The sequence below is a fragment of the Gracilinanus agilis genome, chromosome 4 (genome assembly GCF_016433145.1).
Source record: "Gracilinanus agilis isolate LMUSP501 chromosome 4, AgileGrace, whole genome shotgun sequence".
NCBI classification, from domain to species: domain Eukaryota; kingdom Metazoa; phylum Chordata; class Mammalia; order Didelphimorphia; family Didelphidae; genus Gracilinanus; species Gracilinanus agilis.
In genome coordinates this window covers 252,192,927-252,214,513 of record NC_058133.1, presented here as the reverse complement: position 1 = coordinate 252,214,513, position 21,587 = coordinate 252,192,927, and the positions used below count along the sequence as shown (strand labels likewise).

General features: G+C 43.5%; 1 protein-coding gene across 1 annotated transcript; it reads left to right on the top strand.

Annotated features, from left to right (window-relative positions):
* The first annotated feature begins 420 nt into the window (after positions 1 to 420).
* SLC12A9 (solute carrier family 12 member 9) lies at positions 421 to 21,397 on the top strand. Its single transcript, XM_044673439.1, has 15 exons — positions 421 to 590; positions 874 to 941; positions 1,926 to 2,144; positions 2,630 to 2,764; positions 3,046 to 3,177; positions 4,642 to 4,950; positions 5,653 to 5,760; positions 6,245 to 6,356; positions 6,600 to 6,757; positions 6,938 to 7,020; positions 7,385 to 7,509; positions 8,036 to 8,228; positions 8,438 to 8,612; positions 8,800 to 8,946; positions 20,115 to 21,397. Exons 3-15 carry the CDS (start codon positions 1,964 to 1,966, stop codon positions 20,984 to 20,986), a joined length of 2,730 nt encoding a protein of 909 aa, XP_044529374.1. The 5' UTR covers positions 421 to 590; positions 874 to 941; positions 1,926 to 1,963; the 3' UTR covers positions 20,987 to 21,397.
* Positions 21,398 to 21,587: the final 190 nt, after the last annotated feature.

The following is a 21,587-nucleotide window of genomic DNA, read 5'->3' as shown; positions in this document are numbered from 1 at the left end:
AATTCTTGCCCTCAAGAAACTCATGATGTGGGGGAGGGAGTAAGAGACCAGGGGCAAACTTCCAGGTACAAACTTGCTCCAATCTGGGTCCTGTAGTGGAGTCAGAGCCTCTGGCGCGGAAAGGACTGAGAGTTCTGCATTCCAAACCCCCATGGGCTTTCCCCGGGGGGTAAACGAGTCTGATAAGGGATAACTGGATTAGGAATCGGCCAGGCTGGGCGCTCGCGCCTCCCCCACGCCAGCTGCGCCGCCTCACGTCCACGCGGGAGAATGCATCGTGGGAAAGAGCCCGGGAAGAGGCGGGCGCTTGGAGGACGGGGAAGCCGGGAGGCCCGGAGCCAGAGCCTGGGGCTGGGAATGCGGGGCCGGTGGCGTGGAAGGAAGGACTGAGGTCCTGGGGGGGGGGGGGGGCTCGCCTTCGCAGCATATCCGAATCCCAGGCAGCGCATCTGAAGCTCGAGGCAGCCCTGGGTCGATTGCGTTGCAGTTCGTGCCCCCTCCCTTGTGATTGCAAAGCTCACTGTTCCCGGCCTCCTGGCTCCCAAGGAAGCCTAGTCGCCCAAGGCAGGGGAGGTAAAGGAAGCCTGCAGGTACCCTCGAGGGACGGGGACCCAGCTAGACTAGGACCTGCTGGGGAAAATGAGGGAGGGCTAAGTGGAGTCTAGCACTTAGAACAGGCAAGGACAAGGAAGGGGAATGGAAAGGTTGGCAGGGGTGCAACTGAAGGAAGGAGTGAGGGATGGAGACCTAAAGCACCAATGGAGAAGATGCGGGGGAGATTGGTGATGTTGCAAGCTATGAAAAGGCTGCTGGGATTTCAAGTACCTTTTTTTCCTTCCCTCCGTTCACCTACCTCCTTGCCCCATCCCCTAGGTTCACCCACATCGCCTGCCACCTACAATATTTAGGGATTCTCGGGAGCTGCTTCTTTTAGGGGTCAGGTGAGTGTATGACTCCATTCCCCTGCAAACTCCTGGTTGGGATGAGGGTAACTTGCCTTGAAACGATCGACCAAACCATCATACCTCTTATATACAGAGGAATGTGAGGGCCAGGAGTTTGAGGAGCATACTTGGGCTATAAAGTGTTGAGATGGTAGGGGCTGATTAGGGAGAGGGGTTGCTGGGATTGTGTATTGATAAAAAGAGAGATTAAGGGTAGAACCGGAGACCAGGGAATGTAAAGGGGAGGAGTCTAGTAGATGCATGTGGTTAGGTCCTAGCATGAAAATATGAGGTTATGAAGGTTTGAAGACTGTTAATCTTTTATTTAATATGGATCACAATCCATTGTTGTAGAAAGAGGAAGGGTATTTAGGGGAGGGGAAGGATATTGCTGCCTTAGGACTCTGGTGGAGCTGGAAAGGAGAAGGGTTTGCCGCTTGTCATCTTACTTCCTCTTTTGGGCAGCAGCACCCAAGGTCAGCTTCCTTTTTAGAAAAGGGGTGGGGAGGAAAATCTGTGACCTGATGCTAGGATCCTTGTTCCCCTCTGAACCCAGATAAGCCTTCCCTAAACATTGAACATCGGATTTAAGAATGGGGACAATGGTAAAAAGATTAGTCTTTTGGTTTTTGAGGAAGCCTCTCTAGAGCTACCTAGGGTGTGTGTTGTCAAGATTTCTAAAAACTGGGGAGGGGAGGCTTTCAGGGGAAGATCTGAGATTAATACTTTGCTCTGGACTCCAGATTGTTATATATTCTGTCACCCTCAACCTTCCTTGCTAATATGCTTATGATGTTATAATTCCCTGAAAACAGATTTTCAATAGGACTTTTGATGATTTGTTTGTTTATTTGTTTATTTATTGAGAGAGAATTCTCTCTGGAACTGCAAGAGATTGTAGGGGATGAGAAGCAAATTTCACCTCATCCTATGTTTGGGGGGTTACTGCTCCTGTCTTCAACTCAGCTTCTATCTCTACAGGCCCTGCTACCTGTTCACCTATCTATCTATCCCCAGCCATGGCGAGTGAGAGCTCCCCTCTACTAGCTTACCGGCTCCTTGGGGAAGAAGGAGCTACATTTCTGCCATATGGGATGGGGGGTCCAGGAGGTGGGGCCCTCCAGAAACTCTCCACCTTCCTTGGTGTTGTAGTGCCTACTGTCCTCTCCATGTTCAGCATTGTGGTCTTCATGAGGATAGGTGAGGAGCTGGGGAAAGAGCTAGATATCTAAGATTTAGTGTTAAGAAGGGACCCCCAAGAAGGAAGAGGAGTATGGTGTCATGGTTGAATGGGAAGGGTTTCAATAGTGTCCAGTCTCTTGCTGAAGTGAAAACACTGGATTTGGGGTCAGAGGGCCTAACTTTGAATTCTATATCTGTTACTTTTTAGCTGGGTGATCTTGTACAAATGACACAGCTCTTCTGGGCCTAAATATCTCCCTCTACAAAATGACTTAGATGGTTTAGATGGGCTATCTTGGGCTAGATGGTCTCTCTGTCTCTCTTTTTTAAACCTTTACCTTTTGTCTTAGACTCAATACTGACTATTGGTTCTAAGGCAGAAGAGAGGTAAGGACTAAGCAATTGGGGTTAAGTGACTTGCCCAGGGTCACACAGTTTATAAATTAGATGGTCTCTTTAAGGACCCTAATCTTATTTCCCTTACTTTCCTTCCCACCTGACAGGGTTTGTAGTTGGCCATGCTGGGTTGCTCCAAGCTTTGGCCATGCTGCTGATTGCCTACTTCATCCTGGTGTTGACTGTCCTCTCGGTTTGTGCCATCGCCACCAATGGAGCTGTTCGTGGGGGTGGAGCCTACTGTATCCTCCAATGAGGGCTGAGTAAGGGTGGGCACTTGTATCATCCAATCTAGATAAGATGGGGCAACTGGGAGTCAGAGTTTGGGGGTTCATTCTGATGTCTGGTCAAGGACTAGTTATCTGCTTGAAGGAATAACCTGATGGACTATATTACTTGGAGGTTGGTGGAAGGGTGCTTGCCGCTATATTAGAGTGAATGCTCTTTGCAACAAGTTACCTACCTCAGTTTCAAGTCTTTATTTTTCTTTAACTTTTGCCTTTCCCTTGCTTCCCTTTCTCAGTCATGATCAGCAGGACATTGGGTCCTGAGTTTGGGGGAAGCATTGGGCTTATGTTCTTCCTGGCCAACGTCTGTGGCTGTGCTGTCTCTGTCCTGGGACTGGTGGAAGCAATACTGGATGTCTTTGGGGCTGGTTCGTTTCCCCAACCCAGGGTCTTCAAAGTGGGGAGGATCTAGGAAGCTCCAAAGTCTTTGAGAGTGTTGGGATTATTTTAGGTAGAGGAATGTCCTGGGAAAGGGGTGATAGCAGCCAATTAATCAGTGAGTACTTCTTGAGTATCTCCTATGTGTTCAACCCTGTGCTAGTACTAGCAAGGGAAAAAGATCATGAGACATGATGCCTGCCCTCATGGAGCTTATGTTGTAGCTAAGGAGAAGGGACAGATGAAATAAAGATGTAATTGGTCATTGAGGGGCCTATTCCTGGGAGTGGTAATGCTCCAAAGTAGAGAACAGGGACCCCCGCTTCTCATGCCTCAAAGCAAACTCACTAAACATCTCTATGTTCCTAGAACTGGACCCAACTGGGCCCTATTATGCTCACAAAAAAAAAATAAAAATAAATGCTGAGTTTTGAGGTACATAGCATGGTTCTATAAGAGGAACACTGGATTTGGAATGAGAAGACCTGTATTTTAATTCATACTCTGCCACTTACTTCCCAATGTGATCTTGAGCAAATCACTTTCCCTCAGAGACTTGGTTTTCTCCTCTGTGTCATGGAAGAGTTAGAGCAGATGTGTCCTCCCATCTCTTAACCCAACTATATTCCTACTGTGAAGTTGAGAGAGAGACAGAGAGAGAGAGAGAAAGAAAGATATCAGTGGTTAGAAAAGAATCATAGGTTAAAAGCTGGAAGGAGCTTTAGAGGTCACCTAGACCAACACCCTTATATCACAGAAGAAAGTGAGACCCCAAAAGAATGAAGTGATTTGTTAGAGGTTAGAATAGCAGAGCCAAGAATTGAATCTATATCCTCTGAATCCAAATCCAGAATTCTTTTCCCAAGGCCATGCTACCTCTCCAAGGGTTTGTCCAGAATCGAATTCAACTCTAATTTGACAAATTTTTGGTAAATTACTGTTTCTTGAAAGAAGGTCTAAGTTTTAACTTTAACAGGTTCTTACCATAAGGTCCATGAACTTGTTTATAACTGGTTTCCTTTGTAATCCTATGTATTTTATTCTATGCATTTAAAAACATTATTCTAAGGAGTTTATAGGCTTCACCAAACTGCCAGAGGGGTCCATAATATTAAAGTAATATTTAAGAACCCTTAGTCTAGATGCTCTCCAAGGTCCCTGACAGTGCTAATGTTATTATGTATTGTAACATTTGTTAAACATTTGCAAAGCATTAATGTGGTCCCTGACATGGAATTCAAAGTATCTGATGTGGTCCCTGACATGGAATTCAAAGTGTCTGATGACACTGATGAGATTAACTGGAATATTTCAGAGGGCCTGTTCTGTCATGATTTAGGGAATGCTGTATAAGATTTCATGAAGATTCATACCTCAATTTAGACGAACTTCAGATAGGTTTTTTGGAGTGCTACTTCCTCTCTCAAATGATTCCATCCCTATCTCTTCCTCAGATGCATCAGGGCCAGCAGGCATACGAACACTTCCCCAAGGCTATGGCTGGAATCTGCTGTATGGGACCATAGTGTTGGGCCTGGTGGGTGGAGTCTGTACTTTGGGAGCTGGCCTCTATGCACAGGCCTCCTTCCTCACATTCCTGTTGGTTTCTGCCTCCCTGGCCTTGGTCCTGATCAGCTTTGTGGCTGTGGGGCCCCGAGATGTCACTCTTCCTCTCAGGCCAAGCACCAATGGTTCCTCCATGAATCCCAATGTGGGGCACTTCACTGGCTTCAACAGCAGCACCCTGAAGGCCAACTTAGGTGGTGAGCAGACTCTGTGACTTAGGTCTCTGAGAAGGGGAAAGGGGAAGGACTATCCAGAGTATGCTATGGATATGATAGTCTATGAACTATCAAAACTCCAAGATGAGGGTGAGAACAGAGGGAGAGAAGTTCTTGGATTTAGGAGACTGAGAATGCAGGAAACATAATTTCCACCATAGTTCAGTTTAATTCAGTAAATCAACAAATGTGTCTTATCCTCCCACTCTATAGCCAGCATTTGGTAGAGGTATTGGGGTGGGGTTGGGGGGGTGGGACGCAAGAGATGCATTAAAAAGACTCTCTGCTCTTAACGAGGTATAGAAATAAGATACATTCAAGGAATAATTAAACAATGAAAGGCAGTTCAGGTGGTAGAGTGAATGGTTTAGGTAAAGACTGCCACTGCAGGTTGGAATGGCAGGAGGAAGTTTGGCTTGAGCCTAGTCTTGAAAGCTGGAGAGAAGACTTTAGGCCAGCTCAGAAGGGAAAGGAAGGGAAGGCATATCAAAACAGGAATGAAAGAACAAAAGGGTATGGCAAACTTATTGGGGAGTAGAGGCTGCTTGGCAAAGGAGATAAGACCTGGAACATTAGAAGAGAAAGATCAGCATCCTAACCTTGAGAATTAGGTGAAGAGGAGAGGATGCCTAGGTTCCCAGGAGAGATGTCCATAGTCCCTTCCTTCTCTGTGTGCTCTCTCAGCGGGCTATGCCCAGGACTACACCACCGGGGTTACCATGACCTTTGCTAGTGTGTTTGCTGTCCTCTTCAATGGCTGCACAGGCATCATGGCTGGGGCCAACATGTCAGGTGAGTCACTGTTGTTTTTGTCTTCTTCAAAGGAAGTGCAAGTCCAGAGCAGCTGGTGAAGAGTCAAGCAGTGATAAGGAGTTGACTTCATTTCTAGGAGATATCACTTAGGTTCAGAAGACCTGGGATGGGGGCTTAGCTCTGACAGTTCTTAATTGGGTGACCTCTTCTCTTCTCTAAAACATTTTTCAAATGGGAATATTAATACTTGGCCTATATTCCTTACAGGGTTGTTGAAGAAAGTACTTTAAAAATCAGCACTCAGTAGAAGGGCAGTTGTTATTCTCTGGCCCTAATTTTGTTCTCAGCTGCATGTCATCCTGATTCCTGCATGTCATCCTGATTCCTTTGTGTGGTCAGATTTTGTCCCTGGAAAGAAAACCTTTGAGGTTTAATGGGGAGCAGAGATCCCTGAGGCTTGAAACTTCCCCACTCTTGTCATCTTATATGTCTTCTCTTCCTTTCCAATCCCTCTTTTCCCCAGGGGAGCTGAAGGACCCAAGCCGAGCCATCCCTCTGGGCACCATTATTGCTGTGGCTTATACATTCTTCATCTACACTCTGCTGTTCTTTTTCTCCAGCTTTACCTGTGACAGGTAGGGGTAGGGAGGTGGAACTGGGACCTCAAGCTTTGAGGGTGGAGGTGAGCAAGAAATACTTGGGGATGGACTAGATACCTAGATTTCTGTGGGAAGTGTAGGCTGGGGTTAGAGGAGGAAATCTGAGTCCCAAAAGAAGCAAGGTTCGAAAGAGAACAGGCCCTCTGTGACACTGATTGGGAAGAGTGAGGACTAGGCATAATCAGATAGCAAATGTCATCTTCATTTTTCTCCCTCAAGAACATTACTACAAGAAGACTATGGCTTCTTCCGAGGCATCAGCCTGTGGCCTCCAATGGTGCTAATTGGGGTGTATGCTGCATCACTCTCAGCCTCCATGAGCTCACTCATTGGTGCCTCACGCATTCTCCATGCCCTGGCACAAGATGACCTTTTTGGTGGGTTTTCTCTTTTATTCTGTGTCCCCAGTTTTAATGAACAGACATCCCTACATTCATCTCTCCTGTGGCCTTTTTGAATTCTCCAAGTTGTCCCCTTTACCATTTATTGCTTTTTCTCTCCTTATTCTTTGAAGTTTCCTTGTTTAACCTCTGCCTGTCCCATCTCTTTACCTGCAGGACTAATTCTGGCTCCAGCAAAAGTTGTGTCCCAGGGCGGCAATCCATGGGGAGCTGTGTTGTACTCTTGGTGTCTAGTGCAGGTGACCTGAGGGACTGTCATAAACTGCCTCTCTCTTCCCCTAAATCAGTGATTCCCAAAGTGGGCATCACCGCCCCCTGGTGGGTGCTGCAGCGATCCAGGGGAGCAGTGATGGCCACAGGTGCATTTAGGGGCCGTAAATAACTGTAAGGGGATGGTGATAGTATGTGACAGGGGTCGCTGAGTAATATTTTTTCTGGAAAGGGGGCAGTAGGCCAAAAAAGTTTGGGAACCACTGCCCTAAATAGATAGGGAACAGGGTGGGAAGTCAGCTTGGAGGGAAATATGGACCATGTGGATTGGAGCCAAGGGCAGTGGGTAGCATTTGGATTTGGTGAGAGGACCCAAGCACCTTTTCCTCTTAGGTGATGCTCCTGGTTGGGAAGCTCAATACCCTGGCAGCTGTGGTCACAGTGTTCTACCTGGTAGCCTATGCTGCAGTGGACCTTTCATGCCTGAGCCTTGAGTGGGCATCAGCCCCTAACTTCCGGTGAGGGACATGGTAGCTTTGAGCTTCAGAGGGAACACTGATGTCCTAGAAGTCTGGGATGCTGATTTGGAAGGATCAGAGATTTAGGGATGGAAGGAACCTTAGGTGTTACTTAATCCAACTTCCTCATTTTATAGCTGAGGAAATTTAGGCTCAAGGAGATTATATGATTTGCCAAAGGTAGTAGGTAGCACAGCTAGATTCAAATTTAGATCCTTTTACTCAAAATCCCATGTTCTTTTGTTTATCCCACATAGACTTAGAGAAATCAAATGACTTACCAAAGGGAAATGTCTACTAATTGGCACAACTAGAACTTGAACTCAGGGCTTCTGACTCCCCACTCAGTGTTATGTCAGTTTTGTCCTGCCTGGGAGTGGATGAAGAATAGAGAAAATTTTGGATTTGGTTCCTTAGATATTCCTAAAGAGGGCCCAAATTGAATTAATCTTGGACCTAAGGTACAGAGCAGGGCATCCCATGTTCACCTGTCTTTGCCTTAAGTGGTCTACCTTTCTGTCATTAGCCCTACTTTCAACCTGTTTTCCTGGCATACCTGCTTGTTGGGCATGGCCTCTTGCCTGCTCATGATGTTCCTCATCAGCCCAGGAGCTGCAGGGGGATCTCTGCTGCTCATGGGGCTGCTTTCTGCCCTGCTTACTGCCCGAGGAGGACCTAGCAGCTGGGGCTATGTCAGTCAAGCCCTACTGTTCCACCAGGTCAGCAGGGAAAGGGAATCAAGGAATGGCTGGTAGGGTGTGGAGGGTCCTTCCTCATCCCTGCCCTTAACCCTGGGCATAGTTGGTGAGGGGCTTTAGAGGGGTGCCAACCCAGGAGAGACTCTTGCTGGTATCTAATAGGAGGAGGGAAGGGGGTTGGGAGGGCGGGGTTATGAGAACCGGTATAATCCTACTTCTCTTCTGCTCAGGTCCGAAAGTACCTGTTGCGGCTCGACGTGCGGAAAGACCATGTGAAGTTCTGGCGACCCCAGCTGCTGCTGTTGGTGGGAAACCCCCGAGGGGCGCTCCCCCTGCTACGGCTGGCCAATCAGCTCAAAAAGGGGGGCCTCTATGTGCTGGGCCACGTCAGCTTGGGAGACCTTGGTGAGGGCTTTCTCTTCCCACAAAAGTCACGTGTATCTCAGTAGCCCCCGTTCCCCAGGCCCTATTGGCATTCTCTCTACCACCCCCACCCTCACCCCACCGCCGGGCATCTGTGGGGGGAATGAAAGGAAACGTCCACATGAGACCTTGAGGAAGAGGACACAATTTTCTGATGTTTTCCATTCAGATTCTCTGCCTTTGGACCCTGTGCAGCCCCAGTATGGAGCGTGGCTGAGTCTTGTAGATCGTGCTCAAGTGAAGGCTTTTGTGGACCTAACACTTTCACAGACGGTGCGCCAAGGGGCCCAGCACCTGCTGCGTATTTCTGGGCTTGGTGAGTCTCTCCTCCCGGCTTCTTCCCCCGCCTTTCCTTACTCTCACTTTCTCCCCATGCCCGCTATTAGTTTCTGTTTCCATTCATGTCTGTCAGAAAGTGTTTACAGTATGTCAGCTGTGGGTAAGAGCCTGGGCTAGATGCTGTGGGTTGTGGAGATTGTAATCTATTGGTGGAAGTAAGATACCCGCACATAACAGATAATTGGTAATACTAGGCAGTAGGTGATAAGTCTCAGATGAATGACTGAGATAATAATAACTAGAAATATGGAGAAGAGAAGCCAGTCCACAAACATTTATTAAGCCCCTGCTGTATGCCAGGCACTGAGCTAAGTACTGGGGTTACAGAGAAGGGCAATATGGGTCTGGCTCTCAAGAAGCTTACAATCTGGGTGGGGTGGGGAGGCCATGGGAGGAATCACAGGCACTATCTGTATAAACAAGATTTATGCAAAGGAGATTATCTCAGAGGGAAGGCTCTAGTATTAAAATAAGTTCAGAAAAGGCTTTTTGCAGGTGAGATTTTAGCTGAGATTGCCAGAAAGTCAGAAGTCAGATAGACAACCAATGAAAAAGACACTGAGTTGGTGGCAGCAGAGTGGCTCCTGGATTGAGAGCCAGACCTAGGTTCAAATTTGGACTCAGACAATTCTGAGCTGTGTGACTCTGGGCAAATCATTTAACCCCTACATTGCCTTTTCTGTCTTGGAATCAATTTCGATTCTAAGATAGAAGGTAATTGATTTTTTTTAATTTAAAAAAAAAAACTTTTTTAAACACTGAGCAAGGGAAATGAACCTTGTACAAAGAATAGCAAGGAGACCAGCATCCCCAGATTGTAGAGTAGAGAATGTGTAAAGTGTATCCAAACTGGAAAGGTAGTAAGAAAATAGATTATGAAGGCCTTTAGAAGCCAAACAAGATTTTATATTTAATTCTGGAGATATTTGGGAGCCATTTGTAAAGGTTAAATTTAGTGGTTGGACTTAAATTATATGCAAATTATATCTCAAGTCAAAAGTTTATTTACAAAATAGAGGGGAAAAATAAAGTAGAGAAATGTGAGAGAGATTAGTTCTCTAGTTCTCAGCCAGGAGAGCCTGCTAGTAACCACAAGGCCTCCTCCAACATGGAAGCTAGTCTCTTAGGAAATCAGGAAAGTTAGGTTGAAGCCAGATCCAAGATCCAAGCCACAGTCTCCAATGAAGTTCCCTCAAAGACTATCTCCAGGAGACACTCTCCACTCCTCAGCCCAAGGGTTTCATGGCTTTTATGGTGATTTTCTGTCCCTGCCCCTTTTCACAAGGGTCAATCACAGGCTCCAATTTGTACAGCACTACCCAGAGGCGGTCCTTGGTATTGACTTCTTACTCTAAAGGTGTTAACTCTCCTCCTAGGATTCACGCATTTCTGAGTGTGTGAACTTTCAAAAGTTTCTGGCTGTTTGAGTCTAAAAACAAAAAGGGTGGAGCTCTCCAAGTATCTCACTGGCTTCTCACCTAGCACCAAGCAGGGTGTGAATTCACTAAGTGGTTTTCAAGCTCTTCCACCCAGTTCAAGCCAATGTTGATTCAGTCAAAAGGCAGACAAAGGAGAGTTAATCCTGTCCTCACAATCCTGTGAGGTACTAAGTAGGAGTACTTAAGTTATTGTTAACCAAAGTTTTAACTCTGACTAGGCAAAGAGAATACAGGATTCCCTTTTCGCAAGTGTAATCTCAGAATAGACCAAGAACCAAGAATTTCCTTTTACACATTGAAGTTCATTAAATGGAAGTAGGGTGGATGGAAGGAGGTTGACATGTTTAGACCTGCCCTTTTAAAATATTCCTTTAGTTATCTGAGTGGATAATGGACTGTAGAGCAACCCGCAGGCTATTTCAGTAATCTAGGAATGAGGTGAAGAGGTCTTACACCAGTAAAGAAAGGTAGGAATATATGAGCCATGTTACAAAGATAAAATGAGCCTTATGAGAGAGTGTGAGGAATTGATGACACCTAGGTTGCCTAGGTGACTGGGAGGATGGTGGTACCCACAACAGTCACAGGGAAATAGGAAGAGAGAAGGATTTTTGGGAAAAGATAATTTTGTTTTGGACATATTTTGTTTAAGCTGTCTTTGGGATGTTCAGAAATAGATATTGGGTAGGCAGTTAGAGATGTGAGACTAGAGGTGAACAGAAAGGTTAGAGCCAGAAAGGTAGATCTGAGAATCTTTAGACATACTTGAATCCATGTGAGCTGAGGAAATCACCAAGTGAAATAGTATAGGGGGAGAACAGAAGAATATGTAGGACAAAACCTTGTGGTACACTCACAATTAATGGCTGGATAAAGATCCAGGAGGCTGAGAAAGAGCAGTCAGATGGGTAGGAAGAAAACTAGGAGTAAGTAGTGTTCGGAAAACCTAGAAAAGGGGGCAGCTAGGTGACTCAGGAGATATCAGGAGCCAGGCCTGGAGATAGGAGGTCTGAGGTTCAAATTTGGCCTCAGACACTTCCTAGCTGTGTGACGCTAAGGACTTAGTCATTTAACTCCTATTGTCTAGTCCTTACCACTCTTATGCCAACATAGTAATGATTCCAAGATGGAAGGTAAGGGTTTAAAAAAGAAAGAAAGAAAACCTAGAGAAGAGAATAAAGATAAGAAAAGTGAATAAAAAGAGAAAGAAAGCAAAAGAAAAAAGAAGAGTAATGACAAAAAAGAGAAGAAAGGAAAACAGTGATTGACTTGTTTCCCTTGTCAATGGCTGTAGAGAAATCAAGAAAGATAAGTACTGAGAAAAGGCCATTATTAAATTTGGCAATTAAGACATCATTGGCAACTTTATTACTTTTTTCCTATTTATTTATTACAAATTATGTCTAATAACAAATTTCCACATAAGTTTTCCAAAGTTATATAATCCAAATTGTCTTCTTCTCTTCTTCCTTCTCCCCTCCCAGAGCTGGCAAGCAATTCAATCTGGGTTATACATGTATTAAAGCAAAATACATTTATTATTGATTTTTATAAGCGAATAATCCTATAAAACCCAAACCCCGAAACATATATTCAAAGAAACAGGTTATAAATCATATGCTTTCATCTGCATTCCTTCTCCAACACTTTTTTCACTGGAGGTAGATAGCATTATTTGTCATAAGTCCCTCAGAATTGTTTTGGATCATTGTATTGCTGATAGTAGCAAAGTCTATCACAGTTGATCATTCCATGATATTGCTGTTACTGTGTACAATGTTTTCCTGGTTCTGCTTATTTCACTCTGCATCAGCCCATCAACCTGTTCATCATTCCTTGCAGCATAATAATATTTCATCACCATCATATACCACAATTCGTTCAGCCACTCCCCAATTGAGGGACATCCCTTTAGTTTCTAGTTCTTTGTCACCACAAAAAGAACACCTATAAATATTTTTGAACAAGCAGGTCCTTTCCCATCTTTTTTTTTTTTTTTATCCCTTGGTATGGGATAAATTCCTGTTGGATGTCCTGACTCAACAACACTCAAATTGGACATACACCAACACTCAAATTCTTCCTCGTTGGAATAATCATTTTGTTCAAATAATTTCTCTGCTGACAAGTTAGCAAGTGATCCTTAGAGACCATTTTGCTCCACATCCTCTCACATACCAGGGATTCCAGCTAACTCTCCAATGGCTAACAGATTAGTTTGGTGCATTGTCTTTATGGGTTCTTAGCCATTCTTAGGGCTATTTTATTTTTTTCCTTTTTTTAAACCCTTAACTTCTGTGCATTGGCTCATAGGTGGAAGAGTGGTAACAGTGGGCAATGGGGGTCAAGTGACTTGCCCAGGGTCACACAGCTGGGAAGTGTCTGAGGCCAGATTTGAACCTAGGACCTCCCATCCCTAGGCCTGACTCTCAATCTGCTGAGCTACCCTGCTGCCCCTAGGGCTATTTTATTAACTGGCAAGTTTCCTAATGTTTCTTAAGTTGTTGTATAGTAATTTTTTTTTAACCCTTACCTTCTGTCTTGGAGTCAATACTGTGTTTTGGCTCCAAGGCAAAAGAGTGGTAAGGGCTAGGCAATGGGGGTTAAGTGACTTGCCTAGGGTCACACAGCTGGGAAGTGTCTGAGGCCAGATTTGAACCTAGGACCTCCTGTCTCTAGGCATGGCTCTCAATCCACTGAGCCACCCAGATGACCCCCTTTCCCATCTTTTTATCTCTTTGGGATATGGACCTAGTAGTGGTATTACTGGACCAAAGGGTATGCATTGTTTTATAGCCTTTTGAGCATAATTCCACATCCCCCTCCAGAAGGGTCAGATCACTTCACAACTCCACCAGCAATGCATTAGTGTCCTAATTTTGCCATAACCCCTCCAACATTTATTATTTTCCTTTACTGTCATATTGACCAAATTGATAAGTGTGAGATAGTACTTTAGTTTTAATTTACATGTCTTTAGTCGAGTGTCTTAGAACATTTTTTCATATGATTATTTTTGATAGCTTTGATTTCTTAATCTGAAAACTGCCCATTCATATCCTTTGACCATTTATCGAGAAATTAGATCTTTATCAGAGAAATTTGTTATAAAGATTTTTTCCCCAGTTTGTTGCTTCCCTTCTAATCTTGGTTTTATTAGTTTCATTTGTACAAAAACTTTTAAATTTAATATAGTCAAAATTATTCATTTTACATATTGTAATGATTTTTGTCTCTTGTTTGGTCATAAATTCTTCTCTTCTCCATAGATCTGATAGGTAAACTATTCTATGTTCCCCTAATTATAATAACACTATTTTAAAATCATATTCCCATTTTGATCTTATGTTGGTATATGTGGTATGAGATATTGATCTAAACCTAATTTTTGCCATACTGTTTTCCAGTTTTCCCAGCGGTTTTTGTCAAGTGAGTTCTTATCCCCAAAGCTGGGATCTTTGGGTTTTATCAAACACTAGATTGCTGAGGTCATTTACCCCTAATCTGTTCCATTGATCCACCCTTCTATTTCTTATCCAGTACCAGATTGTTTTGATGATTAGTGCTTTATTAGTACAGTTTAAGATCTAGGCCACCATCCTTCACATTTTTTTTCATTAGTTCCCTTGATATTCTTGATATTTTGTTCTTCAAGATGAATTTTGTTATTATTTTTTCTAGTTCTATAAAATATATTTTTGGTAGTTTGAGTGGTTCATCACTGAATAAGTACTTGGTAACTTTAGATAGAGCAGTGTCAATAGAATAATGAGGTCAGAAGCCAAACTGCATAAATAAACAAATGAGAAGGGAGGTGGTGGAGGCATCAGCTATAGAAAGTCTTTTCAGAGAGTTTAGCCCCAAAAGGAAGGTGCAAAATGTAATTAGTAGGGATGGATCAAGTGAGGTTTTTGAGGTAGGAGAGCCTTGGGCATGTTTGTAGTCAGCAAGGAAGCAACCAATAGATAGGGAGAGATTGAAAATTAATAAGAAAATGAGGGCGGGTGCAGCTGGGTGGCTCAGTGGATTGAGAGCTAGGCCTAGGCTCTCAGACAGGAGGTCTGGCCTCAGACACTTCCCAGCTATGTGACCCTGGGCAAGTAACTTAACCCCCATTGCCTAGCCCTTATCACTTTTCTGCCTTGGAGCCAATACAATATTGACTCCAAGATGGAAGTTAAGGGTTTAAAAAAAAAGGTAGAAGTGAAGGAAGAGACAGTGGAAGAATGCATCTGAATGATGTGAGATGAAGAAAGGAGAAGAAACTTGCAGTGAATGTCCTTAAGTATTTTTTTAGTTGTAGTTTGTTTTTTTTTCAGTGAAATATGAGACAAAATTCTCATCTGAGAGGATAGGGAAAGAGGAGCTATGGGAGATTTGAGGAGGAGGTGAAAAGGTTTAGAATAGCTATGGTGAGTGAAATATGAATTGATTAGAGAAATATAAAAGGATTGCCTTATAGCAGTGAGGATCCAGTTGAGATGTAGCATAAATTTATATTAGGCTTAGTCATCGTGGTGTCATGATTTTCTCCATCTCTGTTCAACAGCAAATAAATAGAAGTGAAGAAAGTGGATGGTAGCAATAAACCGGGGCTGGGGCTTCGCAGGACAAGATTGGTGATAGGATGAAAGGTACAAGGACCTAGAGAAAAGAGAATAGTCTAGAATTGAATTGGTTCACCAGGGGGTCAACATGGAGAAGAAAGAAGAGTGCTACATGATTATTAGCTAGGGAAAGAACTGAGGGGTTGAGAAATTGGTGTTCATAGTGAAGTTAAAGAACAGAATTAGTGGTCATAAGATAGAAGGAAGATGGAATGGTAAAAGATTATAATCAGATAAAGGAATTTCAGGCTGTATGCACATAAAAAGAATAAAAACTTGTGTGTTATGACAAAGTCAAAGTTATGGCCATCTTCATGTGTGGCCAAGGCAGGGGTAGAAGAGAATAGAATAGTTGAGGAACTGGGATGTTCTGGTTTTTTAAGGAATATCATGAATTTTGAAGTCCCAGAGAATGAAGGCAAGAATTTGAGAGGAAAGAAAGACAAACTCACTGAGGGTGTTCTTGAGGTAGATAACCTACCAGAATCTTGATTAAATGATAAATATAGGAGAAGTTACTAAGCAATGGTGGTAAAGTGGGAATAAGGAGCAAGGATTATTCCAAATCCCATACAACAACCAATACTGGAGAGGGTGCCCAGTTATACCTATATCTCAGTCAGAGTCAAAATTGGAGTGAGAAAGGAAAGTATTAAAATTAAATCAATTTTATTAACAATAGAATAGTCACCTCACAAAGTACAGTGGAAAGATGGATTTGGGGTTGGACATTTGAGGAGTAGGGCTGAGGACCATGCAATTAAGGTAGGCAGTGGGGAATTGAGAATTACTTTTGTAAAGTCAGCCAGAGGTTCAGAAATCATTGGGGTCATTCTTTCAGAGTTCAGGTTGGAGGCAGATGACTAGATTATTTAAAGCTCTCTCTTGAGATCCAGTTTTTGTAGCAGGTGGAGACATCGAGCCAAGTGAGGCCCAGGAGGCCAAATTTATATCCCAGGAGGCAAGTGGAGCAGGTGAAGGTTTGGCCTAGAGGATTCCAGATAGGTGACAGGAATGGGAAATTTGGGGTGAATATGTAAACAGTTATATTGATCTACTTTTCTGTGTTTTTCTGACCAATAATATTTTTGATGATTACTATTTTATAACAGAATTTTGTTTAGAAAGTGCTCTTCAGCTTTTCCTCCCATCTTTTAAAAATTATTTCCCTTGAGATTCTTGGTCTTTTATTCCTCAAAATGAATTTTATTTAGCTCTATAAAATATTCCTTGGTAGTTTGATTGGTATTGCAATATATCTATACATTAGGCAGTATCATTTTTATTATATTGGTATGTCCCAACCATAAGCAATGATTATACCTTCAATCATTTGTCATTATTTAAAGAGTATTTTGTAATTATATTTATAGAAGTTTTGAGTTCATCTTGGTAGACTGACTGTGGGAGGCAAATTTTAGGAAGAAAATCCTTGAACTAGAGAGCACACTAAGAAGAATTACTATGATAGTGAAGAGTCTTATGATCCTAGCACATACAAACTCTTTGAAGGATCTGGAAATGTTTGGCTTGGAAAAGAAAGGACTTGTACAGGATAGCTATCTCCCTCCTATAGACTCTTTTGTGGAATAAGGACTAGACTTGTTCTGCTTTTCCCCACGAGAAAACTAGTAGAATATAACTTCTTCGAGGATAGGAGCTATTTTGTTGTTCTCCTTACAGTCATAATTCCTTGAAGTAAGCTAAAAACTGTGGAGAAGCAGAATTAGGTTCAGTGTACAAAGACACTTTTTATTAAAATCCTTTCCTTCTCGGGGGAAGCTGGGTAGCTCAGTGGATTGAGAGCCAGGCCTAGAGACGGGAAGTCCTAGGTTCAAATCTGGCCTCAGACACTTCCCAGCTGTGTGACCCTGGACAAGTCACTTGACCCCCATTGCCTACCCTTACCACTCTTCCACCTATAAGTAAATACACAGAAGTTAAGGTTTTAAAATAAAAAAAATTTAAAAAAAAATCCTTTCCTTCTGTCTTAGAATCAACACTAAGTATTGGTTCCAAGGTAGAAAAGTGATAAGGGCTAGGCAATTGAGGTTAAATTACTTGCTAAGAGTGTGGATTTTAATACTCTCTATCCACTGAGCCACCTAGCTGCCCCCCCAAGAAAATTTTTAGTAGAGCCACCTAAGAATGCAGTGAGCTTTTTGGGGAGGGTATAGGTTTCTGCCCCCAAGGACTTCAAGAAAAAACTGCATTTGCCTCCTGTCTGGGCTATTATAGAACAGATTTCTCATTCAGATATGGTTAGACTCTGAGGTCTCTTCCACCTCTGAAAGTTTGTGCTCTTAACATATCCTTTGTGAAATCAGACTTTTTTGGGGGTGGGTGTCTTGCAATGGTTCATGCAATGGGGTATAAGTCAACAAATAAATCTATTAGAATCTTTCATTTTCTATACCTTTACATTATTTGTGTAATGAAGATGTAATCTGCCAAATAAAGTTATTTGCTTGCTTATTTTCTTATATTTTCATCAAGGATCTTGTGGATTACAAGTTGCTAATGTCCTTAATTGTGTTTTAATAGTGTAAATACCATCTGTGGATGTTTTTCCCATTTTCTATTTTTTCCTATTTCTATTTTTTCTGCTATCTTCAACTCTTTGACTTTGTGAAAACTGGTCCCTTGGTGTCTGTAAGATTTTTTTGACATTCTGATAGTTGTTGCTATCACAAGACAGAGAAAGATGGAATGATAACAGATTGTGATCAGATAAGAGAAAGTCAGAGTTGTTAAACATGGACTTAGAACATTTGTATCTGATTATCAGGAGTATGACTGTATATAGCAGCAGTTGGTGGGAGGAGCAAGTTGAACTATAGGTAAGAGGGCTTGAGGGAATAATAGTATGTCCATTCAAGTCCCCTACTATGAGAGAAGGAGTTAGGAGGGAAAGACTTGGAGCCAGACTCTTATTTGAGATGAGCTCATTGAGGAAAGAAGGAAAGAGTCCTAGAACTTGACAGACAATAGCTACCAGAATTTCAGTTGGGTTATAGATGGGGGTGAGTGAATATCAAAGGAGGAGAAATTACTGAGTAATGGAGGAAGAGGGAGAGAGAGCCTGGGAATGGTACTGGAGAACAAGGAGTTTCCGTCTCTCCAACTGTGACCAGTCAGGTGAGGCATTAGTGAAAGTTCAGTAAGTTCTGGAAAGGAAGGCCAAGGATGCTGTCTTCAGGCGAAAAGCCAGGTCTCTGTAAGAGCCAGATGATGTAGGAAAAGAAAATATTTAAGATGAAAGCAAATGTATTCCCCATGGAGCACTTATTCCAAAGGGCCCAATGGGCAGGTAGCTTTAGAGTAAGACTGGTGGGTTTAAGTTGAGGAAGATGGAATAAGAGAATGGCTAGTGAACGGTGGAAAATAGGATTTGTATAATGATAGCTATCATGTTCGAAGTCACTGTAATGGGGAGGGTTTATTGATCACTGCCAAATGAGTTCAGGAGAGTTATTAACATCACGAGCATTTCGGTTTGAGTGTGTCTTCTTAGGGCATTTGATACTTCAGGCGAGGGGACCAGTGAGAAGTACTGATAGAACAGTGTTTCTCTCCTGTCTCTGCAGGCAGGCCAGATCAGAGGTAGTTGGAGGGAGTAGGAAGGAATGGCATCTGTCCTCTGCAGGCAGGAAGGGCCCCTGGTAGGCAAGTGGGAAGAGGCCATCCCTGGGGACTGGCACACAGTGATGGAATGGCATCTGCCTGATCCCCTGGTGGCAGGAAGAAAGGTCAGGTCAGGAGACTGGAAGTAGATGGAATGGCATCTCTCTGATCCCAAGATGGGAGCTCACAGCATCTTAGCTCAAGCTGACTCTTTAAAACAGCCCTGCCACGATTCCAATGCATGTTACAAAGCTTCTTTGGCTTTCCTCTCTGTATAGAGATGGCAGCAGAAAGCATGCCCTTATGGAAAGCTTTTCCTTTCTACACCTCAGGGTGGCACTAGAGGGCAATGGCTGTCTCTGGAGTTCTTGGCCAGTTAAGTCAATTCTTTTCTGGGACCATCAAGGATCACTAAGCTGAAGCTTTCTCTTAGATGACTGCTTCTAACTGCCCTACCTCTGACAGAATAGCTTTTAAGGTCTTTTCCTGTATCTATCTCAGGTTCCTTTTCTCTCTTGATGCTGTCTGTTCAATAGCATAAATAACTCACATTGACTTACTCTTTTCTTAAGAAGTCACAACTCCCCCAGTTTTTCTTATCAAATTGATGATCTCTTAAAAAAAAAATCATGCCTCCTCCATAGGAGGAGGATTTCTCATCTTCTTGGTTTTGCTCTTTTTGATCATAAAACATGTAGGCACAAATTAGCCCTCCTTCTTCCTCCCCACCCAGAGGCTTACAGCATGACTTCCTCACTTGAATCAGCCAGGCAGAAAAGAGAGAACAAATTGCCCCCTTAGGAGTCTTTTGTCTGTCTCTCAGTTCTAGTTCAGTAGCCAACAAAAAAATCATTTTGCCTACCAGGACACCAGAAAGGGTCTGAGGCATGAGTCGAATCCTCAGGTCTTCCTGATTCCAAGTCAGTCTTCTACCCAAAATGATAGAATATATATCTGAATGATAGAACCTCTCCTGAATAAGTGTCCCTTAAAATAACATTTATCATTGTCTTTAGGTAAAAAGGGTTCAAAAATGTGTATGTATTGGCACACTCTGCTTTTAAACTATGGTCCATTGCCAGGACTATGTTCAAAAGCTTTCCAGCTGAGTAGAACTTGTCAGAACTTGTGCTTTACAAGCATAGCCTTTGAGAACCCAAGATTACCATTTTAGTTTTGTAATCACTTCCTTTCATGTATTACATTTACTTATTAAATTAGGGCCCATCCATGGTGGGATTTCAGTTATTGGGTATAGGCGATTGAGGTAATACATTTGACGGCACTTTATAGGTTTTCAAAGTTGTAATGGGGCACAAGGGTGAGAATATTGAATGATCTGCAGGGTACAAAGCAACCTATAAGTCAGTGCCCACTAAGTGCATCCTAAGAAGTGAAACACTCAAAGTTTTTGAAGGAATTTGTCTGATTTTTGTGCATTTTTTCTTCTCTTTCCTGCTCTGTCTTCTGTCCAGGTGGCATGAAGCCCAACACATTGGTCCTAGGATTCTATGATGATGCACCACCTCAGGACCACTTCCTAACAGACCCAGCCTTCTTAGAGCCAGTGGAGGGAGGGGGCCCTGCCCTGGACTCCTTGTTCCCACCACCACGAGCCCCTGGAAGTCCTCGGGCACTCACTCCCCATGACTATGTGGCCACAGTGGTAGATGCCCTGAAGATGAATAAGAATGTTGTGCTGGCTCGAGGGTGTGGTGCATTGCCACCTGAAAGGCTGAGCCGGAGCTCTGGGAGTTCCTCCCAGTCTCACCACATGGATGTGTGGCCCCTTAACTTGTTGCGGCCCAAAGGGAGCCCTGGTTATGTGGATGTCTGTGGCCTCTTCCTCTTGCAGATGGCAACTATCCTGAGCATGGTCCCTGCGTGGCAAAGTGCCAAACTCCGAATCTTCCTGTGTATGGGACCTCAGGAAGCTCCTGGAACTGGTGAGGAAAGACTTAGGGTACTGCTGAGTCAGCTTCGGATCCGGGCGGAAGTTCAGGAGGTGGCCTGGAGTGAAGGAGCCAGAATAGATGAGGAAGAAGATGAGGAAAATTTTGTGAATGGGAACCGTGGAGATGCTGAGGTTGATGCATTAGCCATTAGCGCCAATGCCCTGGTTCGGGCACAGCAAGCCAATGGCAAGGCTGAGGGTCCAGGAGGGCCTGAAGGAGATCCTAGGAGAGAGGGGCCAAGTACAGCCCTGACCTTCCTCTACCTGCCCCGGCCACCTGCTGACCCTGCTCGCTACCCCCGCTACCTAGCTCTGTTGGAGATGCTGAGCCAGGGCCTGGGTCCAACATTACTCATCCATGGAGTCACTCCAGTCACCTGCACTGATATTTGACTTTCCTCATCTTCCTTGGAACTGAGAAGGGAATGATTAGGTTTACTTGCCCATCTCAATCATGTGGTCTCTGAGATTCAAAAAAGAATTTAATTTGGGTTTGTCCCCTAGGGCTAAAATCCCAGTAAGGAAATAAATGGATCATTTTTAAGGGGCTTAACTTCTGTCTCCAGTGTGGGAAGGGCCCCCTTTAAATTATGAATGTGTGTAAAAGGGGACATAGTTTCCCCACTTCAAACCCACTTTCCTTTCACTTCACTGGTGCCTTGTTAGGAGGGGCAGGTTCTCCTCACCTTGGGCTTCTCTTCTTTAGCCTACCTCACCCTGATTATTTCTGACACTCACTAGCCTCCCAAGGCTTTTTATATTTTAAACTTTCGTGCTTACCATGAATAAAAGACCAACACCTTATAAGGACTGTCTGACTGTTGCCTGGTGAAAGTGGGAGAAAAGAGGAAGGTTAGAGTATTACTGACTTTTAACTGATAAGTAATTAAAAATTGGGGTTAGGGAGTAAGGTGGTTGGAAAGTAGGTAAGTCTGAAGATTCCTTCAGACAGCCCTGAGATGCATAGAAGGACCCTGGCAAACCTGAGGAAATC

Excerpts from the sequence above, each read along its gene's own strand:
- SLC12A9 (XM_044673439.1), top strand. The coding sequence starts at position 1,964 with ATGGCGAGTGAGAGCTCCCCTCTACTAGCTTACCGGCTCCTTGGGGAA. Across the intron at positions 5,761-6,244 it reads GGCTGGGGCCAACATGTCAG|GGGAGCTGAAGGACCCAAGC; the intron begins GTGAGTCACTGT and ends TCTTTTCCCCAG. Across the intron at positions 8,947-20,114 it reads GCTGCGTATTTCTGGGCTTG|GTGGCATGAAGCCCAACACA; the intron begins GTGAGTCTCTCC and ends TCTTCTGTCCAG.